General features: G+C 45.3%; 1 protein-coding gene across 2 annotated transcripts in view; it reads left to right on the top strand.

Moving 5' to 3' along the window:
• LOC115175333 (proto-oncogene tyrosine-protein kinase Yrk) overlaps positions 1-25,338 on the top strand; it is a 37,959-nt gene extending 12,621 nt beyond the window's left edge. Inside the window, exons 2-13 of one of the 2 annotated variants that reach the window (XM_029734515.1) lie at positions 12,064-12,107; positions 13,001-13,243; positions 14,501-14,603; positions 15,231-15,329; positions 15,526-15,629; positions 16,091-16,240; positions 19,308-19,463; positions 20,513-20,692; positions 20,872-20,948; positions 21,143-21,296; positions 21,376-21,507; positions 24,799-25,338. In XM_029734515.1, coding sequence (XP_029590375.1) covers positions 13,021-13,243; positions 14,501-14,603; positions 15,231-15,329; positions 15,526-15,629; positions 16,091-16,240; positions 19,308-19,463; positions 20,513-20,692; positions 20,872-20,948; positions 21,143-21,296; positions 21,376-21,507; positions 24,799-25,007 — 1,587 coding nt within the window. In that variant the 5' untranslated portion in view covers positions 12,064-12,107; positions 13,001-13,020 and the 3' untranslated portion in view covers positions 25,008-25,338. Of the gene's footprint in view, positions 1-12,063; positions 12,108-13,000; positions 13,244-14,500; positions 14,604-15,230; positions 15,330-15,525; positions 15,630-16,090; positions 16,241-19,018; positions 19,184-19,307; positions 19,464-20,512; positions 20,693-20,871; positions 20,949-21,142; positions 21,297-21,375; positions 21,508-24,798 lie in introns of both variants that reach the window. The other variant, XM_029734514.1, reaches the window with a different exon arrangement.
• Positions 25,339-25,579: the final 241 nt, after the last annotated feature.

The following is a 25,579-nucleotide window of genomic DNA, read 5'->3' as shown; positions in this document are numbered from 1 at the left end:
AGCAGCAAGCTGATAGGTCTGCTGTTAGAACCAGTAAAGGCCGCTTTACCACTCTTGGGTAGCGGAATGACTTTGACTTCCCTCCAGAACTGAGGACAAAGACTTTCCTCTAGGCTCAGATTAAAGATATGACAGATATGCATGTTTATCAATAATTGGAAGAAGCAATTTCATAAATTTATCAAGTGCAGTATCTGGATGCTCCTTATTAATCACATCAGACCAACAAATATTTTTAACATCATCCACATAAGTCACAGCAAAATATTAATCTCTTATACACTATTTTAGGCCCAGCTTTCAGAACTTTGTTTTTCCTGGATATAGCCACTATATTGTGATGCCTACATCTAATGGGTACGCATACAGCTTTAGAACAAAGTTTAGTAAAAATGTGATCAATACATGTGGATGATCTTGTTCCTGTAGTGTTTGTAAACACCCTGGTAGGTTGATTAATAGCCTAAACCAGATTACAGGCATTGGTTACAGTGAGAAGCTTCCTCTTGAGTGGACAGCTTGATGAAAACCAGTCAATATTCAGGTCCCCAAGAAAGTAGACCTAAGTACACTATCAAGCTTTCACACATATTATTTAGATACTGACTGTTAGCACTTGGCGGCCTATATCAACACCCCAAAAGAAAAGGCTTTAGATGACACTTGACATAAGATCTTATAAGTATTACAGGGATATGGCTCTAAATATATACAGCCACATCTTCCCCATAAGCATTCCTGTCTCTTCTATAGATGTTATATCCTTGTATTGCTATATCATCAAATTAACTATCTAAGTGAGTCTCAGAAATGGCTAATATATGAATGTTATCTGATCTTAACAAGCTATTGATTTCATGAACCTTACTTCTAAGGCTACATATATTAATATGGGCTATTTTCAGCCCTTTCCTGGGTATCAGATATAGACATAATATGGAAAAGAGCAAACAGAACAAAATATATATGTTCAGCGCTCCATTAATCAGTTGATGTGTGCTGCAGGGTTGAAGCTACGAACCCATATGCTTGGCTCTCTCATCCCTTCCAGGCTTTTTGGGCTCCTGAGTGGCTCAGCGGTCAAAGGCACTACATATCAGTGCAAAAGGCATCACTACAGTCCCTGGTTTGAATCCAGGCTGTATCACATCTGGCCATGATTGAGAGTCCCATAGGGCAGCGCATAATTGGCTCAGCGTCGTCCAGGTTTGGCCGGGGTAGGTTGTCATTGTAAATAAGAATTTGTTCTTAACTGGCTTGTATAGTTTAATAATAATAATAATTTGGAGGGTGACCAATGAGCCTGTCATAGCGGATGTAAGCAATGTCCCCACACACTTTGGCACCTTTCATGGCTGCGATATGTTCTTTCCTCTTCTGGCACACAGCTTCAGGATAGTCCTCGTTGAGGAAGATGTACGTTCCTCTCAAGTTCTTGGCTCTTTCCAGAACAGCTACCTTGTCCTTGAACCTCAGGAACTTGACTACTACCGCCCTGGGCCGGTGGTGGGTTTTCCAGTCCTGTGGACGCGCTCCACCTCAATATTCTTGTGGTCCATGTAAAGTTTCTCCAAGATAATTTTCCTCTCTTTGTCCTTAGATTTTGTCCAGGTCTCATGGAGATTATGTAATTCCGTCCACAACAGTGTTGTTCCTTCTTGATTGTCCCTCAGGATAATCTGATTTCTTTGTCATTGTTATCATGGATTCACATACAGAACTGATGTCCTCTGACTTACAGATTGCAGTCATCTTGCTGTTTAAACTCATCGAGCTGACCCTGAGAGAACCGCAAACTGTTCTTCAGGTCTTGGACTTCTCTGGTCAGATCGTCCATTCTTCTATTAGTCGACTCCACCAGTATTTGGACACAGCACTTGAAGCTATTTTCTTGTTGTTGTAACAACTGTTTGTAGAACTCTTAATGTTCTTTTAAAAGATCTTTCTCCTGTAATAGAAAGACACCACTGTCCTCAATGATACTCCGGCCGGCTTTGGTCTTTGTCATGGTAACAACAGTAGGTTACGCTGTTACTCCTTTCAGTTCCAGACAGGGCAGGTTGCATGGAAGATTGAAAACAACAACAATAAACAGTAGGGGTCTAGACAGCCACAAGCTCGGGATAATCTGTGGTCCCAGCCACAATGGCTAAATGCATCGTGGGCTACGTTCAAGCCCTTAAGAAAACCCTGCTAAGCAGCTCCTTAGACCTGGCCTTGGTCGGCAGGATCACTGGACAAATAGTAGCGGCCCCAGCAACCGATGCCAACCACGTCGCGGGATCCAAACTCAAAAGGTAGCTAGCTAGTAACCAAACTTTTTCAATAGACTTTCAGAACCTTCTAAAACAACAAACTGAATTCTCCCTCATTTCGCACTCTACGTTCAACAGGAAGTGAAGCGAGTCTAAGAGTGGGTGACCTAAAGGTTCTTAATAAGACATGCTGGACCAGCATAGACCAGCATGGACCAGCTCAGTCACCAGGATACCAGCATCACCAGCTTGACCAGCTAGTCGGCCAGCCTAAACAGCTAGACTTTTTTCACACTTTTGCCCCAGCCACAGCTAACACACCTGACTCCAATAATCAACTAATCATGATCTTCAGTTAAAAATGCATTTTGTTTCAATCAGGTGTGTTTGCTAGGGATGGGGGATAAGTGTGACACCAATCAGGCCCCCAGAGGACTGGAATTGCCCAGGCCTGAGCTAGACCATGCTGGTCAGACCAGCACTGACCAGCTTGGACCAGCATAGACCAGCATGGACCAGCATAGACCATCATGGACTAGTATGGACCAGCATGGACTAGAATAAACCAGCATAGACCAGTATCGACCAGTTTGAAATTTAGGCTAGTCTACGCTGAAACACATTGAATAACACATTCAAGTGGCAAACATAAAATAAATAATAAGGGATAAGGTTTTAAAATGCCTGTCCTATATCTAGGAGCTATAAGAAAGCTCAGGAATATATATATATATATATATACACTGCTCAAAAAAATAAAGGGAACACTTAAACAACACAATGTAACTCCAAGTCAATCACACTTCTGTGAAATCAAACTGTCTACTTAGGAAGCAACACTGATTGACAATAAATTTCACATGCTGTTGTGCAAATGGAATAGACAACAGGTGGAAATTATAGGCAATTAGCAAGACACCCCCAATAAAGAAGTGGTTCTGCAGGTGCTGACCACAGACCACTTCTCAGTTCCTATGCTTCCTGGCTGAAGTTTTGGTCACTTTTGAATGCTGGCGGTGCTTTCACTCTAGTGGTAGCATGAGACGGAGTCTACAACCCACACAAGTGGCTCAGGTAGTGCAGCTCATCCAGGATGGCACATCAATGTGAGCTGTGGCAAGAAGGTTTGTTGTGTCTGTCAGTGTAGTGTCCAGAGCATGGAGGCGCTACCAGGAGGCAGGCCAGTACATCAGGAGACGTGGAGGAGGCCGTAGGAGGGCAACAACCCAGCAGCAGGACCGCTACCTCCGCATTTGTGCAAGGAGGAGCAGGAGGAGCACTGCCAGAGCCCTGCAAAATGACTTCCAGCAGGCCACAAATGTGCATGTGTCTGCTCAAACGGTCAGAAACAGACTCCATGAGGGTGGTATGAGGGCCCGACGTCCACAGGTGGGGGTTGTGCTTACAGCCCAACACCGTGCAGGACGTTTGGCATTTGCCAGAGAACACCAAGATTGGCAAATTCGCCACTGGCGCCCTGTGCTCTTCACAGATGAAAGCAGGTTCACACTGAGCACATGTGACAGACGTGACAGAATCTGGAGACGCCGTGGAGAACGTTCTGCTGCCTGCAACATCCTCCAGCATGACCGGTTTGGCGGTGGATCAGTCATGGTGTGGGGTGGCATTTCTTTGGGGGGGCCGCACAGCCCTCCATGTGCTCGCCAGAGGTAGCCTGACTTCCATTAGGTACCGAGATGAGATCCTCAGACCCCTTGTGAGACCATATGCTGGTGCGGTTGGCCCTGGGTTCCTCCTAATGCAAGACAATGCTAGACCTCATCTGGAGTGTGTCAGCAGTTCCTGCAAGAGGAAGGAATTGATACTATGGACTGGCCCACCCGTTCCCCAGACCTGAATCCAATTGAGCACATCTGGGACATCATGTCTCGTTCCATCCACCAATGCCACGTTGCACCACAGACTGTCCAGGAGTTGGCGGATGCTTTAGTCCAGGTCTGGGAGGAGATCCCTCAGGAGACCATCCGCCACCTCATCAGGAGCATGCGCAGGCGTTGTAGGGAGGTCATACAGACACGTGGAGGCCACACACACTACTGAGCCTCATTTTGACTTGTTTTAAGGACATTACATCAAAGTTGGATCAGCCTGTAGTGTGGTTTTCCACTTTAATTTTGAGTGTGACTCCAAATCCAGACCTCCATGGGTTGATAAATTGGATTTCCATTGATTATTTTTGTGTGATTTTGTTGTCAGCACATTCAACTATGTAAAGAAAAAAGTATTTAATAAGATTATTTCTTTCATTCAGATCTAGGATGTGTTGTTTAAGTGTTCCCTTTATTTTTTTGAGCAGTGTATATATATATATATATTTTGGATTACATTCAGACAGGTCCCGTGACACTCATGGGGGTCGTAGGTCAAAACAGAGATCACCATCATGTTTGTGAGAGTCTCATCTTTCCATAGAGTGGTCATATCAGTTTGTAGGCCAAACCGTTCATACGCTTTGTTTCGTTAGAAGACCGATTTTCGGGATATGAAATGTTCTGACAAACACCGCTGTAGCTCTGCCACCTTCCACCAAAGATTCAGAAGGCCGACATAGGCAGATGTTGTGGATTAAGACGAAGCCCATATCCAGATATCTTTCTGTGGCATTTGGTGGCAGTGGCTTTGAGGATTCTAGTGCGCTAAAAACAGAAAGCGTACGGACCCTGTTTTGTATACTGGCAGGTGTCTTCACTGACCTTTTCAACATGTCCCTGATTGAGTCTGTAATACCAACATGTTTCAAGCAGACAACAATAGTCCCTGTGCCCAAGAACACAAAGGCAACCTGCCTAAATGACTACAGACCATAGCACTCACATCCGTAGCCATGAAGTGCTTTGAAAGGCTGGTAATGGCTCACATCAACACCATTATCCCAGAAACCCTAGATTTGCACACCGCCCAAACAGATCCACAGATGATGCAATCTCTATTGCACTCCACACTGCCTTTTCCCACCTGGACAAAAGGAACACTTATATGAGAATGCTATTCATTGACTACAGCTCAATGTTCAACACCATTGTACCCTCAAAGCTCATCACTAAGCCAAGGATCCTGGGACTAAACACTTCCCTCTGCAACTGGATCCTGGACTTCCTAACGGGCCGCCCCCAGGTGGTGAGGGTAGATAGCAACACATCTGCCAAGCTGATCCTCAACACTGGAGCTCCCCAGGGGTGCGTGCTCAGTGCCCTCCTGTACTCCCTGTTCACCCACGACTGCAGGCCAGGCACGACTCCAACACCATCATTAAGTTTGCAGATGACACATCAACGACGAGACAGCTTATAGGGAGGAGGTCAAAGACCTGACCAGGTGGTGCCAGAATAACAACCCATTCCTCAACCAAGACTAAGGAGGTGATTGTGGACTAGAGGAAAAGGAGGACCGAGCACACTGACATTCTCATCAACGGGGCTGTAATGGAGCAGGTTGAGAGCTTCAAGTTCCTCGGTGTCCACATCACCAACAAACTAACATGGTCCAAGCACACCAAGACAGTCGTGAAGAGGGCACGACAAAGCCTATTCCCCTTCAGGAAACTAAACAGATTTGGCATGGGTCCTGAGATCCTCAAAATGTTCTACAGCTGCAACATCGAGAGCATCCTGACTGGTTGCATCACTGCCTGGTACGTCAATTGCTCGGCCTCCGACCGCAAGGCACTACAGAGGGTAGTGCGTACGGCCCAGTACATCACTGGGGCGGGGTCAGAGGAAGGCCCTAAAAATTGTCAAAGACCCCAGCCACCCCAGTCATAGACTGTTCTCTCTACTACCGCATGGCAAGAGGTACCGGAGTGCCAAGTCAAGGACAACAAGGCTTCTCAACAGTTTTTACCCCCAAGCCATAAGACTCCTGAACAGGTAATCAAATGGCTACCCGGACTATTTGCATTGTGTGCCCCCCTCCCCACCAACCCCTCTTTTACGCTGCTGCTACTCTCTGTTTATCATATATGCATAGTCACTTTAACTATACATTCATGTACATACTACCTCAATTGGGCTGACCAACCAGTGCTCCCGCACATTGGGTAACCGAGCTATCTGCATTGTGTCCCTCCACCCGCCAACTCCTCTTTTACGCTACTGCTACTCTCTGTTCATCACATATGCATTGTCACTTTAACCATATCTACATGTACAGTCTTGGCCAAAAGTTTTGAGAATGCCACAAATATTAATTTTCACAAAGTCTGCTGCCTCAGTTTGTATAATGGCAATTTGCATATACTCCAGAGTGTTATGAAGAGTGATCAGATGAATTGCAATGAATTGCAAAGTCCCTCTTTGCCATGCAAATGAACTGAATCCCCCAAAAACATTTCCACTGCATTTCAGCCCTGCCACAAAAGGACCAGCTGACATCATGTCAGTGATTCTCTCGTTAACACAGGTGTGAGTGTCACCCTTACAGTGAAATGCTTATTTACAGGCTCTAACCAATAGTGCAAAAAATTTGGCGCACGTGTATTCGGCGCACGTGACAAATAAACTTTAATTTGATTTGATTTGATACGACGATGGAGCACGGGTTGGGAGCTACCACAAAACTACCAAGGAACCAGGTACGGATGGCATTAACACAAGGCGCAATGCAGAAGGATATATTGTGGAGTGGGCTGGGGACACCACAGAGATTAGCACACAGACAACCACATATCAGCAATGCTGCATTTTCTGTGGGCAAGAGGCAATGTGATCCACAGCTGTGTGCTATGCTGGAGCTCATGGACTTGCTCCAATTGAGCATTAAAAAGAGCGAGCATCGGGAGCAGAGACAAGAGGCTCAGCTCCAGTTAATAAATGTTTTAAAAAGGATTTAAGCTTTATGTAACTAGGCAAGTCAGTTAAGAACAAATTCTTATTTACAATGATGGCCAAACCCTAACCCAGATGACACTGGGCCAATTGTGCACCCTCCTATGGGACTCTCAATCATGGTCAGTTGTGATACAGCATGGAATCGAACCAGGGTCTGAGATGCAGTACCTTAGACTTCTGCGCCACTCGGGAGCCCCGAGTTGGTCGAGGTGATGGTTATTGACCTAAAAGAAAACAGCACTGGCTTACCTGATCAGTCCAATCCCCACCCAGATCCAAGGGGCCCGGTGCCAGTGACGTTCCGGCTGGACCCGTCACTGCCCAAGCTCACTGACAATGATGAAATATAGTGTACCTTGCAACGTTTGAACAGATGGCGGCTACGTGTGGTTGGCCGAGAGAAGCGTGAGTGATTCTGCTTGTAAGTCTGCTAACAGGGAAGGCAAGAGAAGCCTATGTGACTACGGACATTAACTTTGTTCATGATTATGACAGTGTTAAGGAAGCAATTCTTAAAATGTATGAAATCAACAAAGATTGAATACTTTCGTGAAGCAAAGAAGACAAAGTCGTACTTTAAGCCTTATTGTTATTATTAAAGGCCTGATTGGTGGAGTGCTGCAGAGATGGTTGTCCTTCTGGAAGGTTCTCCCATCTTCACAAAGGAACTCTAGAGCTGAGGAACTCTAGAGCTCTGTCAGAATGACACCTCCCTGACCAAGGCCCTTCTCCCCTGATTGCTCAGTTTGGCCGGGTGGCCAGCTTTAGGAAGAGTCTTGGTGGTTCCACACTTCTACCATTTAAGAATGATGGAGGCCACTGTGTTCTTAGGGACCTTCAATAATGCAGAAATGTTTTGGTACCCTTCCCCCAGATCTGTGCCTCGACACAATCCTGTCTCGGAGCTCTACAGACAATTTCTTCGACCTCATGGGCTCTGACATGCACTGTCAACGGTGGGACTTTATATAGACAGATGTGTACCTTTCCAAATCATGTCCAATCAGTTGCATTTACCACAAGTGGACTTCGAACAAGTTGTAGAAACATCTCAAGGATGATCAATGAAAACAGGATGCACCTGACCTCAGTTTTGAGTCTCATAGCAAAGGGTCTGAATACTTATGGTATTTCAATTTTTTTTTTTGTATTTATAAATTAGCAAACATTTCTAGAAACCTGTTTTCGCTATGTCATTGTGGGGTATTGTGTGTAGATTGATGATGTTTTATTTAATCCATTTGAGAATCAGGCTGTAACGTTACAAAATGTGGAAAAAGTCAAAGGGTCCGAATAATTTCCAAAGGCACTGTACAATTCTAAAATCCATGTACACATACAACAAGTGTGCAGTTAAACCTGGCAAAAACACACATTTCTTTCCACATGGCCGTGGGGTGAGACAGGGATGCAGCTTGAGCCCCACCCTCTTCAACATATATATCAATGAATTGGCGAAGGCACTAGAACAGTCAGCAGCACCCAGCCTCACTCTACTAGAATCTGAAGTCTAATGTCCACTGTTTGCTGATGATCTGGTGCTTCTGACCCCAACCAAGGAGGGCCTACAGCAGCACCTAGATTTTCTGCACAGATTCTGTCAGACCTGGGCCCTGACCTGGGCCCTGACAATCTCAGTAAGACCAAAATAATGGTGTTCCAGTAAACATCAGCACCACAAGTAACTTCTGCATTCAGAATGCAACGTAAAACATCAAATAATACATGCAGAGCAGAATTAGGCCGATATCTGCTAATGATCAAAATCCAGAAAAGAGACGTTAAATTCTACAACCACCTGAAAGGAAGCAATTCCCAAACCTTCCATAACAAAGCCATCACCTACAGAGATATGAACCTGGAGAAGAGACCTCTAAGCAAGCTGATCCTGGGGCTCTGTTCACAAACACAAACAGACCCCACAGAGCCCCAGGACAGCAACACAATTAGACCCAACCAAATCATGAGAAAACTAAAAAATAATTACTTGACTCATTGGAAAGAATTAACAAAAAAACAGAGCAAACTAGAATGCTATTTGGCCCTAAACAGAGAGTACACAGTGGTAGAATACCTGACCACTGTGACTGACCCAAACTTAAGGAAAGCTTTGACTATGTACAGACTCAGTGAGCATAGCCTTGCTATTGAGAAATGCCGCCATAAGGCAGACCTGGCTCTCAAGAGAAGACAGGCTATGTGCACACTGCCCACAAAATGAGGTGGAAACTGAGCTGCACTTCCTAACCTCCTGCCAAATGTATGACCATATTAGAGACACATTTCCTTCAGATTACACAGACCCACACAGAATTTGAAAACAAACCCAATTTTGATAAACTCCAATATCTATTGGGTGAAATACCACAATGTGCCATCACAGCAGCAAGATTTGTGAACTGTTGCCACAAGAAAAGGGCAACCAGTGAAGAACAAACACCATTGTAAATATATTTCTGTTTATTTATTTTCCCCTTTGTACTTTAACTATTTGCACATATGACATTTGAAATGTCTTTATTCTTTTGGAACTTTTTGTGAGTGTAATGTTTGCTGTAATTGTTTTTATTGTTTATTTCACTTTTGTTTATTATCCATTTCACTTGCTTTGGTTTCCCATGCCAATAAAGCCCTGACATTGAAATGTAATTGAATAGAGAGAGAGAGAGAGAGAGAGAGAGAGAGAGAGATAGAAAGAGAGATAGAGAATGTCAGGAGAGAGAAGTAGTTTACCTGACAAAGACCATAATGTTGTAATTTGCCTCATTAAAAAATGACATTTGGGAACAGCAGTACAGTGAGCAGACTTTCTTCTTCTCTTGGTGTAGGAGAGAAGCCAAGAGGGAGAGGTGTGAGTGTGGTGGGGGCAGTGGGACTGCAGCTGGCATGGGAGGATTCTGTGTGTGTTGATGAACTGTGTCCTGGGTTTCCAGGAAAACGGGGGAGCCATCATAGGGGTGGACAGGAAACTCTAACAGGGCTGACTTCCTGTGGCTCTCCTGATGGCCGACCAGATAGTGTGTGTGTGTGTGTGTGTGTTGGGAGTTCTTGTGAAAATATTGTTGTAAACTAAGCAGTAAGCACTGAAATGTGTTTTGGATTGCGTCCATCACCATCATGCTTTTGTTGTTTTGAGAAAGTTTTAGATTTTTTTTTTTAGTATTCCGAGATGTGATTGTTCCTGGTAAATCAGGAATCTCAGATTTCTCCCAACTGTATATTATTAAATACTATGCCAAGAGCTCCAGACCTGTATGGCACAGGAGGGATTGTGCTAGTGCAGTGGACGGATAAACTAGCATCGCACAGTGATGTAGCCTTCCTAAGACTTGAAGTGTAGTCACCTTTATCCATGAATGGATCCAATAGCAGGGATGATTCTAGAATGCTTTGTAGAATATGTGATTGTGGCGTAGGTAAGTCTGAATTCTGGGTTTGCGGTGGAATAGAATGCAATACACGTAGAGTATATCAGCGCTGGTCCTGGAGAGAGAAGATTGACTTTTTCCTCTCAACGGCCATTTTGTTTTTCCTGATCTCAGCTGTGACTTCCTACCTCACTGCAAAGCAGGAAGTGAACTGAGTGATAACACACACACACACACACACACACACACACACACACACACACACACACACACACACACACACACCAGTGGTAATGATCATTTCTAATTCAAGTGTCACTGTGTCATGTTCTCACTGTTCAGCAGACCACACACACACCTGTGATAGATACTGTAAATACAACCCATATTTATATTTTGTACTTTAACTATTTGCACATGGTTACAACACTGTACAGTGGCAAGAAAAAGTATGGAAATACCTGGATTTCTGCATAAATTGGTAATAGAATTTGATCTGATCTTCATTTAAGTCAGAACAATAGACAAACACAGTCTGCTTAAACTAATAACACACAAACAATTAGTTGTTTTCATGTCTTTATTGAACATACTGTGTAAACATTTAACAGTACAGGTTGGAAAAAGTATGTGAACCCTTGGATTTAATAACTGGTTGACCCTCCTTTGGCAGCAATAAACTCAACCAATCGTTTTCTGTAGTGGCGGATCAGATCTGCACAACGGTCAGGAGGAGTTTTGGACCATTGCTCTTTACAAAACTGTTTCAGTTCAGCAATATTCCTGGGATGTCTGGTGTGAACCACTCTCTTGAGGTCATGTCACAACATCTCAATCGGGTTGAGGTCAGGACTCTGACTGGGCCACTCCAGAAGGTGTATTTTCTTCTGTTGAAGCCATTCTGTTGTTGATTTACTTATGTGTTTTGGGTCGTTGGCCTGTTGCATCAACCCAACTTCTGTTGAGCTTTGATTGGTGGACAGATAGCCTAACATTCTCCTGCAAAATGTCTTGATAAACTTGGGAATTCATTTTTCCGTCGATGATAGCAGGCTGTCCAGGCCCTGAGGCAGCAAAGCAGCCCCAAACCATGATGCTCTGTACCAGTGTGACTAGAGCTATAATTTGAGACCATTTGTGTAAACATTGGAGCTTTTTTGAGATTTATATACATCCCCAGACAATTTTGATAAACAAACCTGAATTGAATTTACAGCAAAAACAAGCCAGTTTTGAGTGTGCATAGATCCATAAATTGGACAGTCACAGTGATGTATCACACATGATCTGTTCCAGTGTGACTAGAGCTATAATTCACATACTTTTTCTTGCGACTGTATATAGGCATAATATAACATTTGAAATGTCTCTGTTCTTTTTAAACTTTTGTGAGTGTAATGTTGACTTTTTTATTCTTTATTTCACTTTTGTTTATTGTCTATTTCACTTGCTTTGGCGACGTAAACATATATGTCAATAAAGCCCTTTGAATTGTATACTGTAGGTTTTCAGAGGACTGAAAAGGGAAGTGGCTAATCTCTCTCTCTCTTCATCTCTCTCTTTCATCATATCTTACTCTCTCTCTCTCTCTAGTGGCAATGTTGACTGACAGATGATTTGACATAGGAAGACAGCAGGTAACAAACTCTGCCCTTTTTTACACTCCATATTTCTTCATCCTTTTCTCTACTTCTCTTTTTTACTTCTCTCTCTCTCTCTCTCTCTCTCTCTCTCTCTCTCTGTCTCTGTCTCTCTCTCTGTCTCTCTCTCTCTCTCTCTCTCTCTCTCTCTCTCTCTCTCTCTCTCTCTCTCTCTCTCTCTCTCTCTCTCTCTCTCTGTCTCTCTCTCTCTCTCTCTCTCTCTCTCTGTCTCTCTCTCTGTCTCTCTCTCTGTCTCTCTCTCTGTCTGTCTCTCTCTCTCTCTCTCTCTCTCTCTCTCTCTCTCTCTCTCTCTCTCTCTCTCTCTCTCTCTCTCTCTGTCTCTCTCTCTGTCTCTCCCTCTCTCTCTTTCTTTCTCTCACTCTCTCTGTCTCTCTCTCTCTCTCTCTCTCTCTCTGTCTCTCTCTCTCTCTCTCTCTCTCTCTCCCTCTCTCTCTTTCTTTCTATCTCTCTCTCTCTCTCTCTTTATCTCTCTCTCTCTCTCTCTCTGTCTCTCTCTCTCTCTCTCTCTCTCTCTCTCTCTGTCTCTGTCTCTCTCTCTCTCTCTCTCTCTCTCTCTCTCTCTCTGTCTCTCTCTTTCTTTCTCTCTCTCTGTCTCTCTCTTTCTTTCTCTCTCTCTTTCTTTCTCTCACTCTCTGTCTCTCTCTCTCTCTCTCTCTCTCTCTCTGTCTCTCTCTCTCTCTCTCTCTGTCTCTCTCTCTCTCTCTCTCTCTCTCTCTCTCTCTCTCTCTCTCTCTCTCTCTCTCTCTCTATCTTTGTCTCGCCTTCTCTTTCTCTCTCATTTGTCCCCTCTTTTACCCCTCTATAGAAAGACAATTACTGTGAAATAATTATATTTCTATGCACCTCCCCTCCTCTCTCTGTCTTCGTAGCGATAGTCTCTGTGGTTAATATGGGCTGTGCCCACTGTAAACAGTACAATGCTGCAGCCAAGGCAGCCGAGGTATCTGACCCATCTCCTAGCAACAGCCCTGATGGGGGTGTGTCTATAGTGTTAGCCACACCCTGTTATCTCCCTGACCCCACCCACCAGACTATACCTGACTTCAACAAGCCAATTGGCTCTGTGTGTTTCCCCAACACCAACACACAACCCCGTGCAGGAGTAATCACAGGTAAGGTGTAGGGATATGTGTCTGTTGGTGAGGTATGTGTATCTATGTGTGTACTGCTAAGTGCAGAGGGGAACTATTTATTTCATAGTGTGTTCGATTTTGCGGCTGGACTATCAATGCTTACTGTCTCTGTGTGTGTGGAGGTGTGTTTACAGGTGGAGGTGTGACTCTTCATAGTGTTGTATGTGTTTACAGGTGGAGGTGTGACTCTCTTCATAGTGTTGTATGTGTTTACAGGTGGAGGTGTGACTCTCTTCATAGTGTTGTATGTGTTTACAGGTGGAGGTGTGACTCTCTTCATAGTGTTGTATGTGTTTACAGGTGGAGGTGTGACTCTTCATAGTGTTGTATGTGTTTACAGGTGGAGGTGTGACTCTCTTCATTGTGTTGTATGTGTTTACAGGTGGAGGTGTGACTCTCTTCATAGTGTTGTATGTGTTTACAGGTGGAGGTGTGACTCTTCATAGTGTTGTATGTGTTTACAGGTGGAGGTGTGACTCTCTTCATAGTGTTGTATGTGTTTACAGGTGGAGGTGTGACTCTCTTCATAGTGTGTATGTGTTTACAGGTGGAGGTGTGACTCTTCATAGTGTTGTATGTGTTACAGGTGGAGGTGTAACTCTCTTCATAGTGTTGTATGTGTTTACAGGTGGAGGTGTACTCTCTTCATAGGGTGTATGTATGTGTTACAGGTGGAGGTGTGACTCTCTTCATAGTGTTGTATGTGTTTACAGGTGGAGGTGTGACTCTTCATAGTGTTGTATGTGTTTACAGGTGGAGGTGTGACTCTTCATAGTGTTGTATGTGTTTACAGGTGGAGGTGTGACTCTTCATAGTGTTGTATGTGTTTACAGGTGGAGGTGTGACTCTCTTCATAGTGTTGTATGTGTTTACAGGTGGAGGTGTGACTCTTCATAGTGTTGTATGTGTTTACAGGTGGAGGTGTGACTCTCTTCATAGTGTTGTATGTGTTTACAGGTGGAGGTGTGACTCTCTCATAGTGTTGTATGTGTTTACAGGTGGAGGTGTGACTCTTCATAGTGTTGTATGTGTTTACAGGTGGAGGTGTGACTCTTCATAGTGTTGTATGTGTTTACAGGTGGAGGTGTGACTCTTCATAGTGTTGTATGTGTTTACAGGTGGAGGTGTGACTCTTCATAGTGTTGTATGTGTTTACAGGTGGAGGTGACTCTTCATAGTGTTGTATGTGTTTACAGGTGGAGGTGTGACTCTTCATAGTGTTGTATGTGTTTACAGGTGGAGGTGTAACTCTCTTCATTGCGTTGTATGACTATGATGCTCGTACTGAAGATGATCTGTCCTTCCAGAAGGGAGAGAAGTTCCACATCCTCAACAACACGTGAGAGTCACATCCACATTACATTGCACTGTCTCTACAGAGAGGGGGACTGGTGGGAGGTCCTGTCTGATGACTGTCTGTCTCTACAGAGAGGGGGACTGGTGGGAGGTCCTGTCTGATGACTGTCTGTCTCTACAGAGAGGGGGACTGGTGGGAGGTCCAGTCTGATGACTGTCTGTCTCTACAGAGAGGGGGACTGGTGGGAGGTCCTGTCTGATGACTGTCTGTCTCTACAGAGAGGGGGACTGGTGGGAGGTCCTGTCTGATGACTGTCTGTCTCTACAGAGAGGGGGACTGGTGGGAGGTCCTGTCTGATGACTGTCTGTCTCTACAGAGAGGGGGACTGGTGGGAGGTCCTGTCTGATGACTGTCTGTCTCTACAGAGAGGGGGACTGGTGGGAGGTCCTGTCTGATGACTGTCTGTCTCTACAGAGAGGGGGACTGGTGGGAGGTCCTGTCTGATGACTGTCTGTCTCTACAGAGAGGGGGACTGGTGGGATGTCCAGTCTGATGACTGTCTGTCTCTACAGAGAGGGGGACTGGTGGGAGGTCCTGTCTGATGACTGTCTGTCTCTACAGAGAGGGGACTGGTGGGAGGTCCTGTCTGATGACTGTCTGTCTCTACAGAGAGGGGGACTGGTGGGAGGCCCGGTCGTTGAACACGGGGATCTCAGGATACATCCCTAGTAACTACGTCGCTCCTGTAGACTCCATACAGGCTGAGGAGTGAGTACATTCACACACACACACACACACACACACATACACACATACACACACACACACACATACACACACACACACATCTACTCACCAACTACAGTACAACATCTGTGTCTGAACTGTAAGAAATATTGCGGTGACTGGTTGTCATGGTGATGAATTGTATGACTAGATTTTGTGTGTGTGTGTGTGTTGCCAGGTGGTATTTTGGGAAGATGGGGAGGAAGGATGCAGAGAGACAGCTCCTGGGTCAGGGGAACCCTCGAGGAACATTCCTTATCAGAGAGAGTGAGACCACCATGGGTACGCACACACACACACACACACACACACTCAGCTATACTTTGTTATTGTCTTGGGTACAGCTTTAGAATCATCAGGTTATTAACTTCTTCCTTTCCCCTTTTCATCTCTCTCTCTATTTATCTCACCTCTCTCTCTTGTCTGTCTGTCTGTCTGTCTGTCTGTCTGTCTGTCTGTCTGTCTGTCTGTCTGTCTGTCTGTCTGTCTGTCTGTCTGTCTGTCTGTCTGTCTGTCTGTCCCCCTCTCTCTATCTCTCACCTCTCTCTTTCTCTCATCGTGAATCTTTCTCTTTCTCTCCCCCCCACACCTCTCCCTCCCCCCCCCCTCTCTCTCTCTCTCTCTCTCTGTCTCTCGCCTCTCCTCTCTCTCTCCCCCTCTCATTCTCTCTCTCTCTCTCTCTCTCTCTCTCTCTCTCTCTGTCTCCTCTCTCTGTCTCTCCCCCCCCTCTCTCCTATCTCCAGGTGCCTACTCTCTGTCTATCTGTGACTGGGATGATGGTAAAGGTGACCATGTCAAGCATTATAAGATCAGGAAGCTGGACAGTGGCGGATATTACATAACAACACGCACACAGTTTGACACTGTGCAACAGCTGGTGGAGCACTACAAAGGTGTGACTAGGGTGTATATAAAAGCTAGGGGCTAGGGTGTAGGGTGTAGGGCATAGGGGAAGTATATAAAAGCTAGGGTGTAGGGTGTAGGGCATAGGGGAATTATATAAAAGCTAGGGGCTAGGGTGTAGGGTGTAGGTGGAAGTATATAAAAGCTAGGTGCTAGGGTGTTGGGTGTAGGTGGAAGTATATAAAAGCTAGGTGCTAGGGTGTAGGGTGTAGGGCATAAGGGGAAGTATATAAAAGTTGGGGCTAGGGATGTTTCTGGGTTGTTTCTGGACAAGGCCTTTCTCTCCATGTCCAAGGCTTCGGTAAGTCAGGGCCCTGTTTCCTCTCCTCTCTGTATGTCCAAGGCTTCGGTAAGTCAGGGCCCTGTTTCCTCTCCTCTCTGTATGTCCAAGGCTTCGGTAAGTCAGGGCCCTGTTTCCTCTCCTCTCTGTATGTCCAAGGCTTCGGTAAGTCAGGGCCCTGTTTCCTCTCCTCTCTGTATGTCCAAGGCTTCGGTAAGTCAGGGCCCTGTTTCCTCTCCTCTCTGTATGTCCAAGGCTTCGGTAAGTCAGGGCCCTGTTTCCTCTCCTCTCTGTATGTCCAAGGCTTCGGTAAGTCAGGGCCCTGTTTCCTCTCCTCTCTGTATGTCCAAGGCTTCGGTAAGTCAGGGCCCTGTTTCCTCTCCTCTCTGTATGTCCAAGGCTTCGGTAAGTCAGGGCCCTGTTTCCTCTCCTCTCTGTATGTCCAAGGCTTCGGTAAGTCAGGGCCCTGTTTCCTTTCCTCTCTGTATGTCCAAGGCTTCGGTAAGTCAGGGCCCTGTTTCCTCTCCTCTCTGTATGTCCAAGGCTTCGGTAAGTCAGGGCCCTGTTTCCTCTCCTCTCTGTATGTCCAAAGCTTCGGTAAGTCAGGGCCCTGTTTCCTTTCCTCTCTGTATGTCCAAGGCTTCGGTAAGTCAGGGCCCTGTTTCTCTCCTCTCTGTATGTCCAAAGCTTCGGTAAGTCAGGGCCCTGTTTCCTTTCCTCTCTGTATGTCCAAGGCTTCGGTAAGTCAGGGCCCTGTTTCCTCTCCTCTCTGTATGTCCAAGGCTTCGGTAAGTCAGGGCCCTGTTCCTCTCCTCTCTGTATGTCCAAGGCTTCGGTAAGTCAGGGTCCTGTTTCCTCTCCTCTCTGTATGTCCAAGGCTTCGGTAAGTCAGGGCCCTGTTTCCTCTCCTCTCTGTATGTCCAAGGCTTCGGTAAGTCAGGAACCTGTTTCCTCTCCTCTCTCCCAGTGTCTGTCTTCTCTCTGGTGGTGCAGTCTGTTATAGCAGCATCTTTCTTATGTGTGTGTGTGCTAATTCCTGTGTCTGTATGTCCAATATCCATTCTAGCATACTTAATAGTACAAGTAATGCATTATCAAGCACATTAAATAAGCAGCTGTGGCCAATAGTATCAGTACTGTTGGACAGCATGGTGTATCAGTGCTATTGGACAGCATGGTGTATCAGTGCTATTGGACAGCATGGTGTATCAGTGCTATTGGACAGCATGGTGTATCAGTACTATTGGACAGCATGGTGTATCAGTGCTATTGGACAGCATGGTGTATCAGTACTATTGGACAGCATGGTGTATCAGTGCTATTGGACAGCATGGTGTATCAGTACTATTGGACAGCATGGTGTATCAGTGCTATTGGACAGCATGGTGTATCAGTACTATTGGACAGCATGGTGTATCAGTACTATTGGACAGCATGGTGTATCAGTGCTATTGGACAGCATGGTGTATCAGTACTATTGGACAGCATGGTGTATCAGTACTATTGGACAGCATGGTGTATCAGTACTATTGGACAGCATGGTGTATCAGTGCTATTGGACAGCATGGTGTATCAGTACTATTGGACAGCATGGTGTATCAGTGCTATTGGACAGCATGGTGTATCAGTACTATTGGACAGCATGGTGTATCAGTGCTATTGGACAGCATGGTGTATCAGTACTATTGGACAGCATGGTGTATCAGTACTAATGTGTATGTGTTATGTGTCTGTAAGATACTTTTGGTGATGCAGTGTATGTGGACACCCTTTCAAATTAATGGATTCGGTTATTTCAGCCACACCCATTGCTGACAAGTGCATAAAATCGAGCACACAGCCATGCAATCTCCATAGACAAACATTGGCAGTAGAATGACATTACTGAAGAGCTCAGTGATTTTCAACGTGGCACCGTCAGAGGATGCTACCTTTCCAACAAGTCAGTTCGTCAAATGTCTGCCCTGCTAGAGCTGCCCCAGTCAACTGTAAGTGCTGAAGGTCTAGGAGCAACAACGGCTTATCCGCAAAGTGGTAGGCCACATAAGCTCACAGAACGGGACTGCCGAGTCCTGAAGCGCGTAGCGCTAAAAATCGCCATGATTTTGGAATGAGTTGTTCAAACAGCTGTCCACATACTTTTAGTCTCGTAGTGTATCTATGTTATGTATGTTAGTACTCTTTAGTGGAACAAGTAAAGCATCCTGTTTTATGTGTTCTATATGTGGTGTTCTATATGTGTTCTATATGTGTTCTATATGTGGTGTTCTATATGTGTTCTATATGTGTTTGTTGCCTTTGATCTCTTCATTCCCTGTCTGTCTGTTTGTCTGTCTGTCTCTGTCTTTTTCTCTCTCTCTCTCCCTCTCTCTCTCTCTTTATCTCTATCTTTCCCTCTCTCTCTCTATCCCTCTCTCGGTCTCTCTGTCTCTCTTTCTCTCTGTCTGTCTGTCTTTCTCTCTCTCTGTCTCTCTCTCACTCCCATCAGAGCGAGCTGCAGGTCTGTGCTGTAGGTTGATTGGCAGCTGTAGGCGGGGCATGCCTAAGCTTGCGGACCTATCGGTAAAGACCAAGGATGTGTGGGAGATTCCCAGAGAGTCTCTCCAGCTCATTAAGAAGCTGGGCAACGGGCAGTTTGGAGAAGTCTGGATGGGTAGGAACTAGTTCTCTGTCTTTGCATGCCTCTTCATCTCATGTAATCTCCCTCCCTCTATCCCTCCCTCCACCCCCTCCTCCCTCTCCACTCCTACCATCCTCTCCACCCCTCCCTCTTCTAGGCAGTAACGATGGGATGTGTCACTTCTTGACCATGTCCTGTCCCAATTCAACGCCCCTCACCCTGGGTTTGGGGCGGGACGCCTGGGAGGTTGCCCGGGAAACGCTGGCCCTAAACAAGAAGTTGGGTCAGGGCTGCTTCGGAGATGTCTGGATGGGTGAGACCGACTGTCAATCAATCAATCAATCAGTCACCTTCTTTTACTGTATGTTGGCACACTTTGTACATTTACATTTACATTTTAGTCATTTAGCAGACGCTCTTATCCAGAGCGACTTACAAATTGGTGCATTCACCTTATGATATCTAGTGGAACAACCACTTTACAATAGTGCATCTAAATATTTTAGGGGGAGGGGGGGGGGGGTTAGAAGGATTACTTTATCCTATCCCAGGTATTCCTTAAAGAGGTGGGGTTTCAGGTGTCTCCGGAAGGTGGTGATTGACTCCGCTGTCCTGGCGTCATGTACAGTCTGTATTCCAGAAGGGCTTCTCAGTGTGTCTCTGGATATTCCCAATGTGGTGCTGATGTGGTGTTCCCAGTGTCCAGTTCAGTGTTAAAGTGTCTGTGTCTGTCCAGACCAGTGCTGTTCTGTGTCAGTGTTAAAGTGTCTGTGTCTGTCCAGACCAGTGCTGTTCTGTGTCAGTGTTAAAGTGTGTGAGTGTGTCCAGACCAGGAGGTGTTTTACTGGTCCAGCTTCATGTGCTACTGTAGCTTCATGCTGGTACTCCTTCTTTCCTCCCCTCCTTCCTCCCCTCCCTTCTCTCCTCTCTCTCCTCCCCTCTCTCCTCTCGCTCCTCCCCTCTCTCCTCCCCTCCTCTCCTCCCCTCTCTCCTCCCTCCTCTCCTCCCCTCTCCTCTCCTCCCCTCCTTCCTCGCCTCCCTCCTCCTCTCTCCTCCGTTCCCTCCTTCCCTCCCTTCCTCCCCTCTCTGTTCCCCTCCCTCCTCCTCTCCCTCTCTCTCTCTCCTCTATCCTTCCCTTTCTCCTCCCCTTTCTCCTCCTCTTTCCTCCCCACTCTCCTCCCCATCCCTCCTCCAGTCTCTTCACCCTTCTCTCCTTCCCTCTCTCCCAATTGTTACCCCACCCTGCCTCCTCCATGCATGACCTCATCATCACTCTTTTAATGTGTGTACTATTTAACTCTGTGTGTAGGTGTGCGTGTGTGTATATAATTGTGTGTGTTTCTGCCTCTGTGTGTATGTCAGGTATGTGGAACAGCACCACCAAGGTAGCAGTGAAGACGTTGAAGCCAGGCACCATGTCTCCAGAGGCCTTCCTAGAAGAAGCTCAGATCATGAAGAGACTGAGACATGACAAGCTGGTGCAGCTGTACGCTGTGGTCTCTGAAGAACCCATCTACATCATCACAGAGTTCATGAGCCAAGGTGCTGCACGGACACACAGCATGCACACACACCTAAGCAAGGAAGCTCGCACACACACACACACACACACACACACAGACACACAGACACACAGACACACAGACACACACACACACACACACACACACCACATGTTTTTGCAATGATTTCTGACATGTATTCAACTGTGTGTACTGCAGGAAGTCTACTGGACTTCCTGAAGGATGGGGAAGGAGGAAATCTGAAGCTGCCTCAACTGGTGGATATGGCTGCACAGGTCAGAACACACATCCACCATCTTGACCACGTTCCTCTGTTGGTCGGGCGCTGGTGCCACCTCACACTCTGCTGTAGGTGGGACAAGTGGGGATGACGGGCACCTCTAACCCTTCCTCCTGTGTGTGTGTGTGTGTGTGTGTGTGTGTGTGTGTGTGTGTGCGTGTGCGTGTGTGCGTGTGTGTGTGTGTGTAGATAGCGGCAGGCATGGCGTATATAGAGCGAATGAACTACATCCATCGTGATTTACGAGCGGCTAACATTCTGGTCAGTGATAATCTGGTGTGCAAGATCGCTGACTTTGGTCTGGCCAGACTCATAGAGGACAATGAGTACACTGCCAGACAAGGTAAGAGAGAGTGTGACAACTCTTGATGAGAACAGGACTTCATAAATACATTTGATTGATTGATTGATTGATTTTACAGGAGCCAAGTTCCCCATCAAGTGGACTGCTCCTGAAGCAGCTCTATACGGGCGTTTCACCATCAAGTCTGACGTGTGGAGCTTTGGTATACTGCTCACTGAGCTCATCACAAAGGGACGCGTACCTTACCCAGGTGGGTGGGCGTGTCTTACTCTCTCCCTTCTTTTTTCCAGGCAAAGGATACCATGTGTTACTAAACATCTCTGTACAGTGGCAAGAAAAAGTATGTGAACCCTTTGGAATTGCCTTGATTTCTGCATAAATTGGTCATAAAATGTGATCTGATCTTCATCTAAGTCACAACAATAGACAAACACAGTCTGCTTAAACTAATAACACACAGACAATTATACATTTTAATGTCTTTATTGAACATACTGTGTAAACATTTAACAGTACAGGTTGGAAAAAGTATGTGCACCCTTGGATTTAATAACTGGTTGACCCTCCTTTGGCAGCAATAACCTCAACCAAATGTTTTCAGTAGTGGTGAATCAGACCTGCACAACGGTCAGGAGGAATTTTGGACCATTCCTCTTTACAAAACTGTTTCAGTTCAGCAATATTATTGGGATGTCTGGTGTGAAATGCTCTCTTGAGGTCATGCATCTCAAATCGGGTTGAGGTCAGGACTCTGACTGGGCCACTCCAGAAGGTGTATTTTCTTCTGTTGAAGCTATTCTGTTGTTGATTTACTTCTGTGTTTTGGGTTGTTGTCCTGTTGCATCACCCAACTTCTGTTGAGCTTCGATTGGTGGACAGATAGCCTAACATTCTCCTGCAAAATGTCTTGATAAACTTGGAAATTCCTTTTTCCTTTGATGATAGCAAACTGTCCAGGATCTGAGGCAGCAAAGCAGCCCCAAACCATGATGCTCCCTCCACCATACTTTACAGTGAGGATGATGTTTTGATGTTGGTGTGCTGTTCCTTTTTTTCTCCACACATAGTGTTGTGTTCCTTCCAAACTACTCAACTGTAGTTTAATCTGTCCACAGAATATTTTGTCAGTAGCGCTGTGGAACATCCAGGTGCACTTTTGCAAACTTCAGACGTGCAGCAATGTTTTTTTTGAACAGCAGTGACTTCCTCCGTGGTGTCCTCCCATGAACACCATTCTTGTTTAACGTTTTATGTATCGTAGACTCGTCAACAGAGACGTTAGCATGTTCCAGAGATTTCTGTAAGTCTTTAGCTGACACTCTAGGATTCTTCTTAACCTCATTGAGCATTATGTGCTGTGCTCTTGCAGTCATCTTTGCAGGATGGCCACTCCTAGGGAGAGTAGCAACAGTGCTGAACTTTCTCCATTTATAGACAATTTGTCTTACCGTGGACTGACAAACAAACGCTTTTAGATATACTTTTGTAAACCTTTCCAGCTTTATGCAAGTCAACAATTCTTAATCTTAGGTCATCTCAGATCTCCTTTGTCTGAGGCATGGTTCACATCAGGCAATGCTTCTTGTGAATAGCAAACTCAAATTTTGTGAGTGTTTTTTATAGGGCAAGGCAGCTCTAACCAACATCTCCAATCTCATCTCATTGATTGGACTCCAGGTTAGCTGGCTCCTGACTCCAATTGGAGCAGTCATTAGCCTAGGGGTTCACATACTTTTTCCAACCTACAGTCGTGGCCAAAAGTTTTGAGAATGACACAAATATTAATTTTCACAAAGTCTGCTGCCTCAGTTTGTATGATAGCAATTTGCATATACTCCAGAATGTTATGAAGAGTGATCAGATGAATTGCAATTAATTGCAAAGTCCCTCTTTGCCATGCAAATGAACTGAATCACCGGAAAACATTTCCACTGCATTTCAGTCCTGCCACAAAAGGACCAGCTGACATCATGTCAGTGATTCTCTCATTAACACAGGTGTGAGTGTTGACAATGACAAGGCTGGAGATCACTCTGTCATGCTGATTGAGTTCAAATAACAGTCTGGAAGCTTCAAAAGGAGGGTGGTGCTTGGAATCATTGGTCTTCCTCTGTCAACCATGGTTACCTGCAAGGAAACACGTGCCGTCATCATTGCTTTGCAAAAAAAAGGGCTTCACAGGCAAGGATATTGCTGCCAGTAAGATTGCACCTAAATCAACCATTTATCGGATCATCAAGAACGTCAAGGAGAGCGGTTCAATTGTTGTGAAGAAGGCTTCAGGGCACCCAAGAAAGTCCAGCAAGCACCAGGACCGTCTCCTAAAGTTGATTCAGCTGCTGGATCGTGGCACCACCAGTACAGAGCTTGCTCAGGAATGGCAGCAGGCAGGTGTGAGTGCATCTGCACGCACAGTGAGGTGAAGACTTTTGGAGGATGGCCTGGTGTCAAGAAGAGCAGCAAAGAAGTCACTTCTCTCCAGGAAAAACATCAGGGACAGACTGATATTCTGCAAAAGATACAGGGATTGGACTGCTGAGGACTGGGGTAAAGTCATTTTCTCTGGAAAATCTTGGAAAAAAGTCATTTTCTCTGGAAAAAAAGCTTGTCCGGAGAAGACAAGGTGAGTGCTACCATCAGTCCTGTGTCATGCCAACAGTAAAGCATCCTGAGACCATTCATGTGTGGGGTTGCTTCTCAGCCAAGGGAGTGGGCTCACTCACAATTCTGCCTAAGAACACATCCATGAATAAAGAATGGTACCAACACATCCTCCGAGAGCAACTTCTGCCAACCATCCAGGAACAGTTTGGTGACGAACAATGCCTTTTCCAGCATGATGGAGCACCTTGCCATAAGGCAAAAGTGATAACTAAGTAGCTCGGGGAACAAAACATCGATATTTTGTGTCCATGGCCAGGAAACTCCCCAGACCTTAATCCCATTAAGAACTTGTGGTCAATCCTCAAGAGGCGGGTGGACAAACAAAACCCCACAAATTCTGACAAACTCCAAGCATTGATTATGCAAGAATGGGCTGCCATCATCAGTCAGGATGTGGGCCAGAAGTGAATATATATATATATATATATATATATATATATATTATTTTTTTTATTGACAGCATGCCAGGGCGGATTACAGAGGTCTTGAAAAAGAAGGGTCAACACTGCAAATATTGACTCTTTGCATCAACTTCATGTAATTGTCAATAAAAGCCTTTGACACTTATGAAATGCTTGTAATTATACTTCAGTATTCCATAGTAGCAGCTGACAAAAATATCTGAAGACACTGAAGCAGCAAACTTGGTGAAAATTAATATTTGTCTTTCTCAAAACTTTTGGCCACGACTGTTCACTGTGAATGTTTAAATGATGTATTCAATATAGACAAGAAGAATTCAATAATTTGTGTGTTATTACTTTTATGACCAATTTATATAGAAATCCAGGTAATTCCAAAGGGTTCACATACTTTGTCTTGCCACTGTATGTCTCTTTCTCCCTCTCTACCACTCCATCTCCCTCCTCTTCTCTAGGTATGAATAACCGCGAGGTCCTGGAGCAGGTGGAGAGGGGGTACAGGATGCCCTGTGCGGTGGGATGTCCTGCCTCCCTCCATGAGCTGATGGTACAGTGCTGGCGGAATGATGCGGACGAGAGACACACCTTTGAATACCTGCAGGCCTTCCTGGAAGACTACTTCACTGCTACTGAACCCCAGTACCAGCCTGGAGAGAACCTGTGACCACACGCACACACGCACACACGCATACAGACAGACACTCACTCACATAAATACAGACACACACACACACACAGTTTTTGTAGGCTGTAGCATGCCAGATTGTGCCTTAAATCTATACTCAGTGTAATATGATAATGATGATGATGATGTCTTCACTTCCAATGCTTTTTACTCTTTAACCATCTTTCATGTCAAAGTGGATTTTTACTGTAACCTTTCTTAAGTCTGTTGTTTTTTTCGAGCTTCTGAATCTGGCAGGTAAATGCTGCCAGAGGCGGCATGCCCATAGGGGGCACGTGTCCCCTCAAAGAATGTGCACTGTTTAAAAACATTTAAGAAATAAAATGATATATATATATATCATTTTATTTCTTAAATGTTTTTAACTTCATATTGTTTCTCTGTCATACTACTAGCCACCTAGCAATTTTATGAAGTTGGCTTTAGTTAGCCCAGCTCTCCCAACCTCATAACTAACTACCAAGAAGCCATTTCAGACTATCAATCAAGTTAGAGTAGCTAGCTTGTCTGTCTTAGCTGGCATGCCTGCTGTCAAGGTTGGAAGACTTTAG

Source organism: Salmo trutta, chromosome 36, assembly GCF_901001165.1.
Source record: "Salmo trutta chromosome 36, fSalTru1.1, whole genome shotgun sequence".
In the NCBI taxonomy this organism is placed as follows: Eukaryota; Metazoa; Chordata; class Actinopteri; order Salmoniformes; family Salmonidae; genus Salmo; species Salmo trutta.
This window is presented reverse-complemented; position numbering and strand designations above follow the sequence as displayed.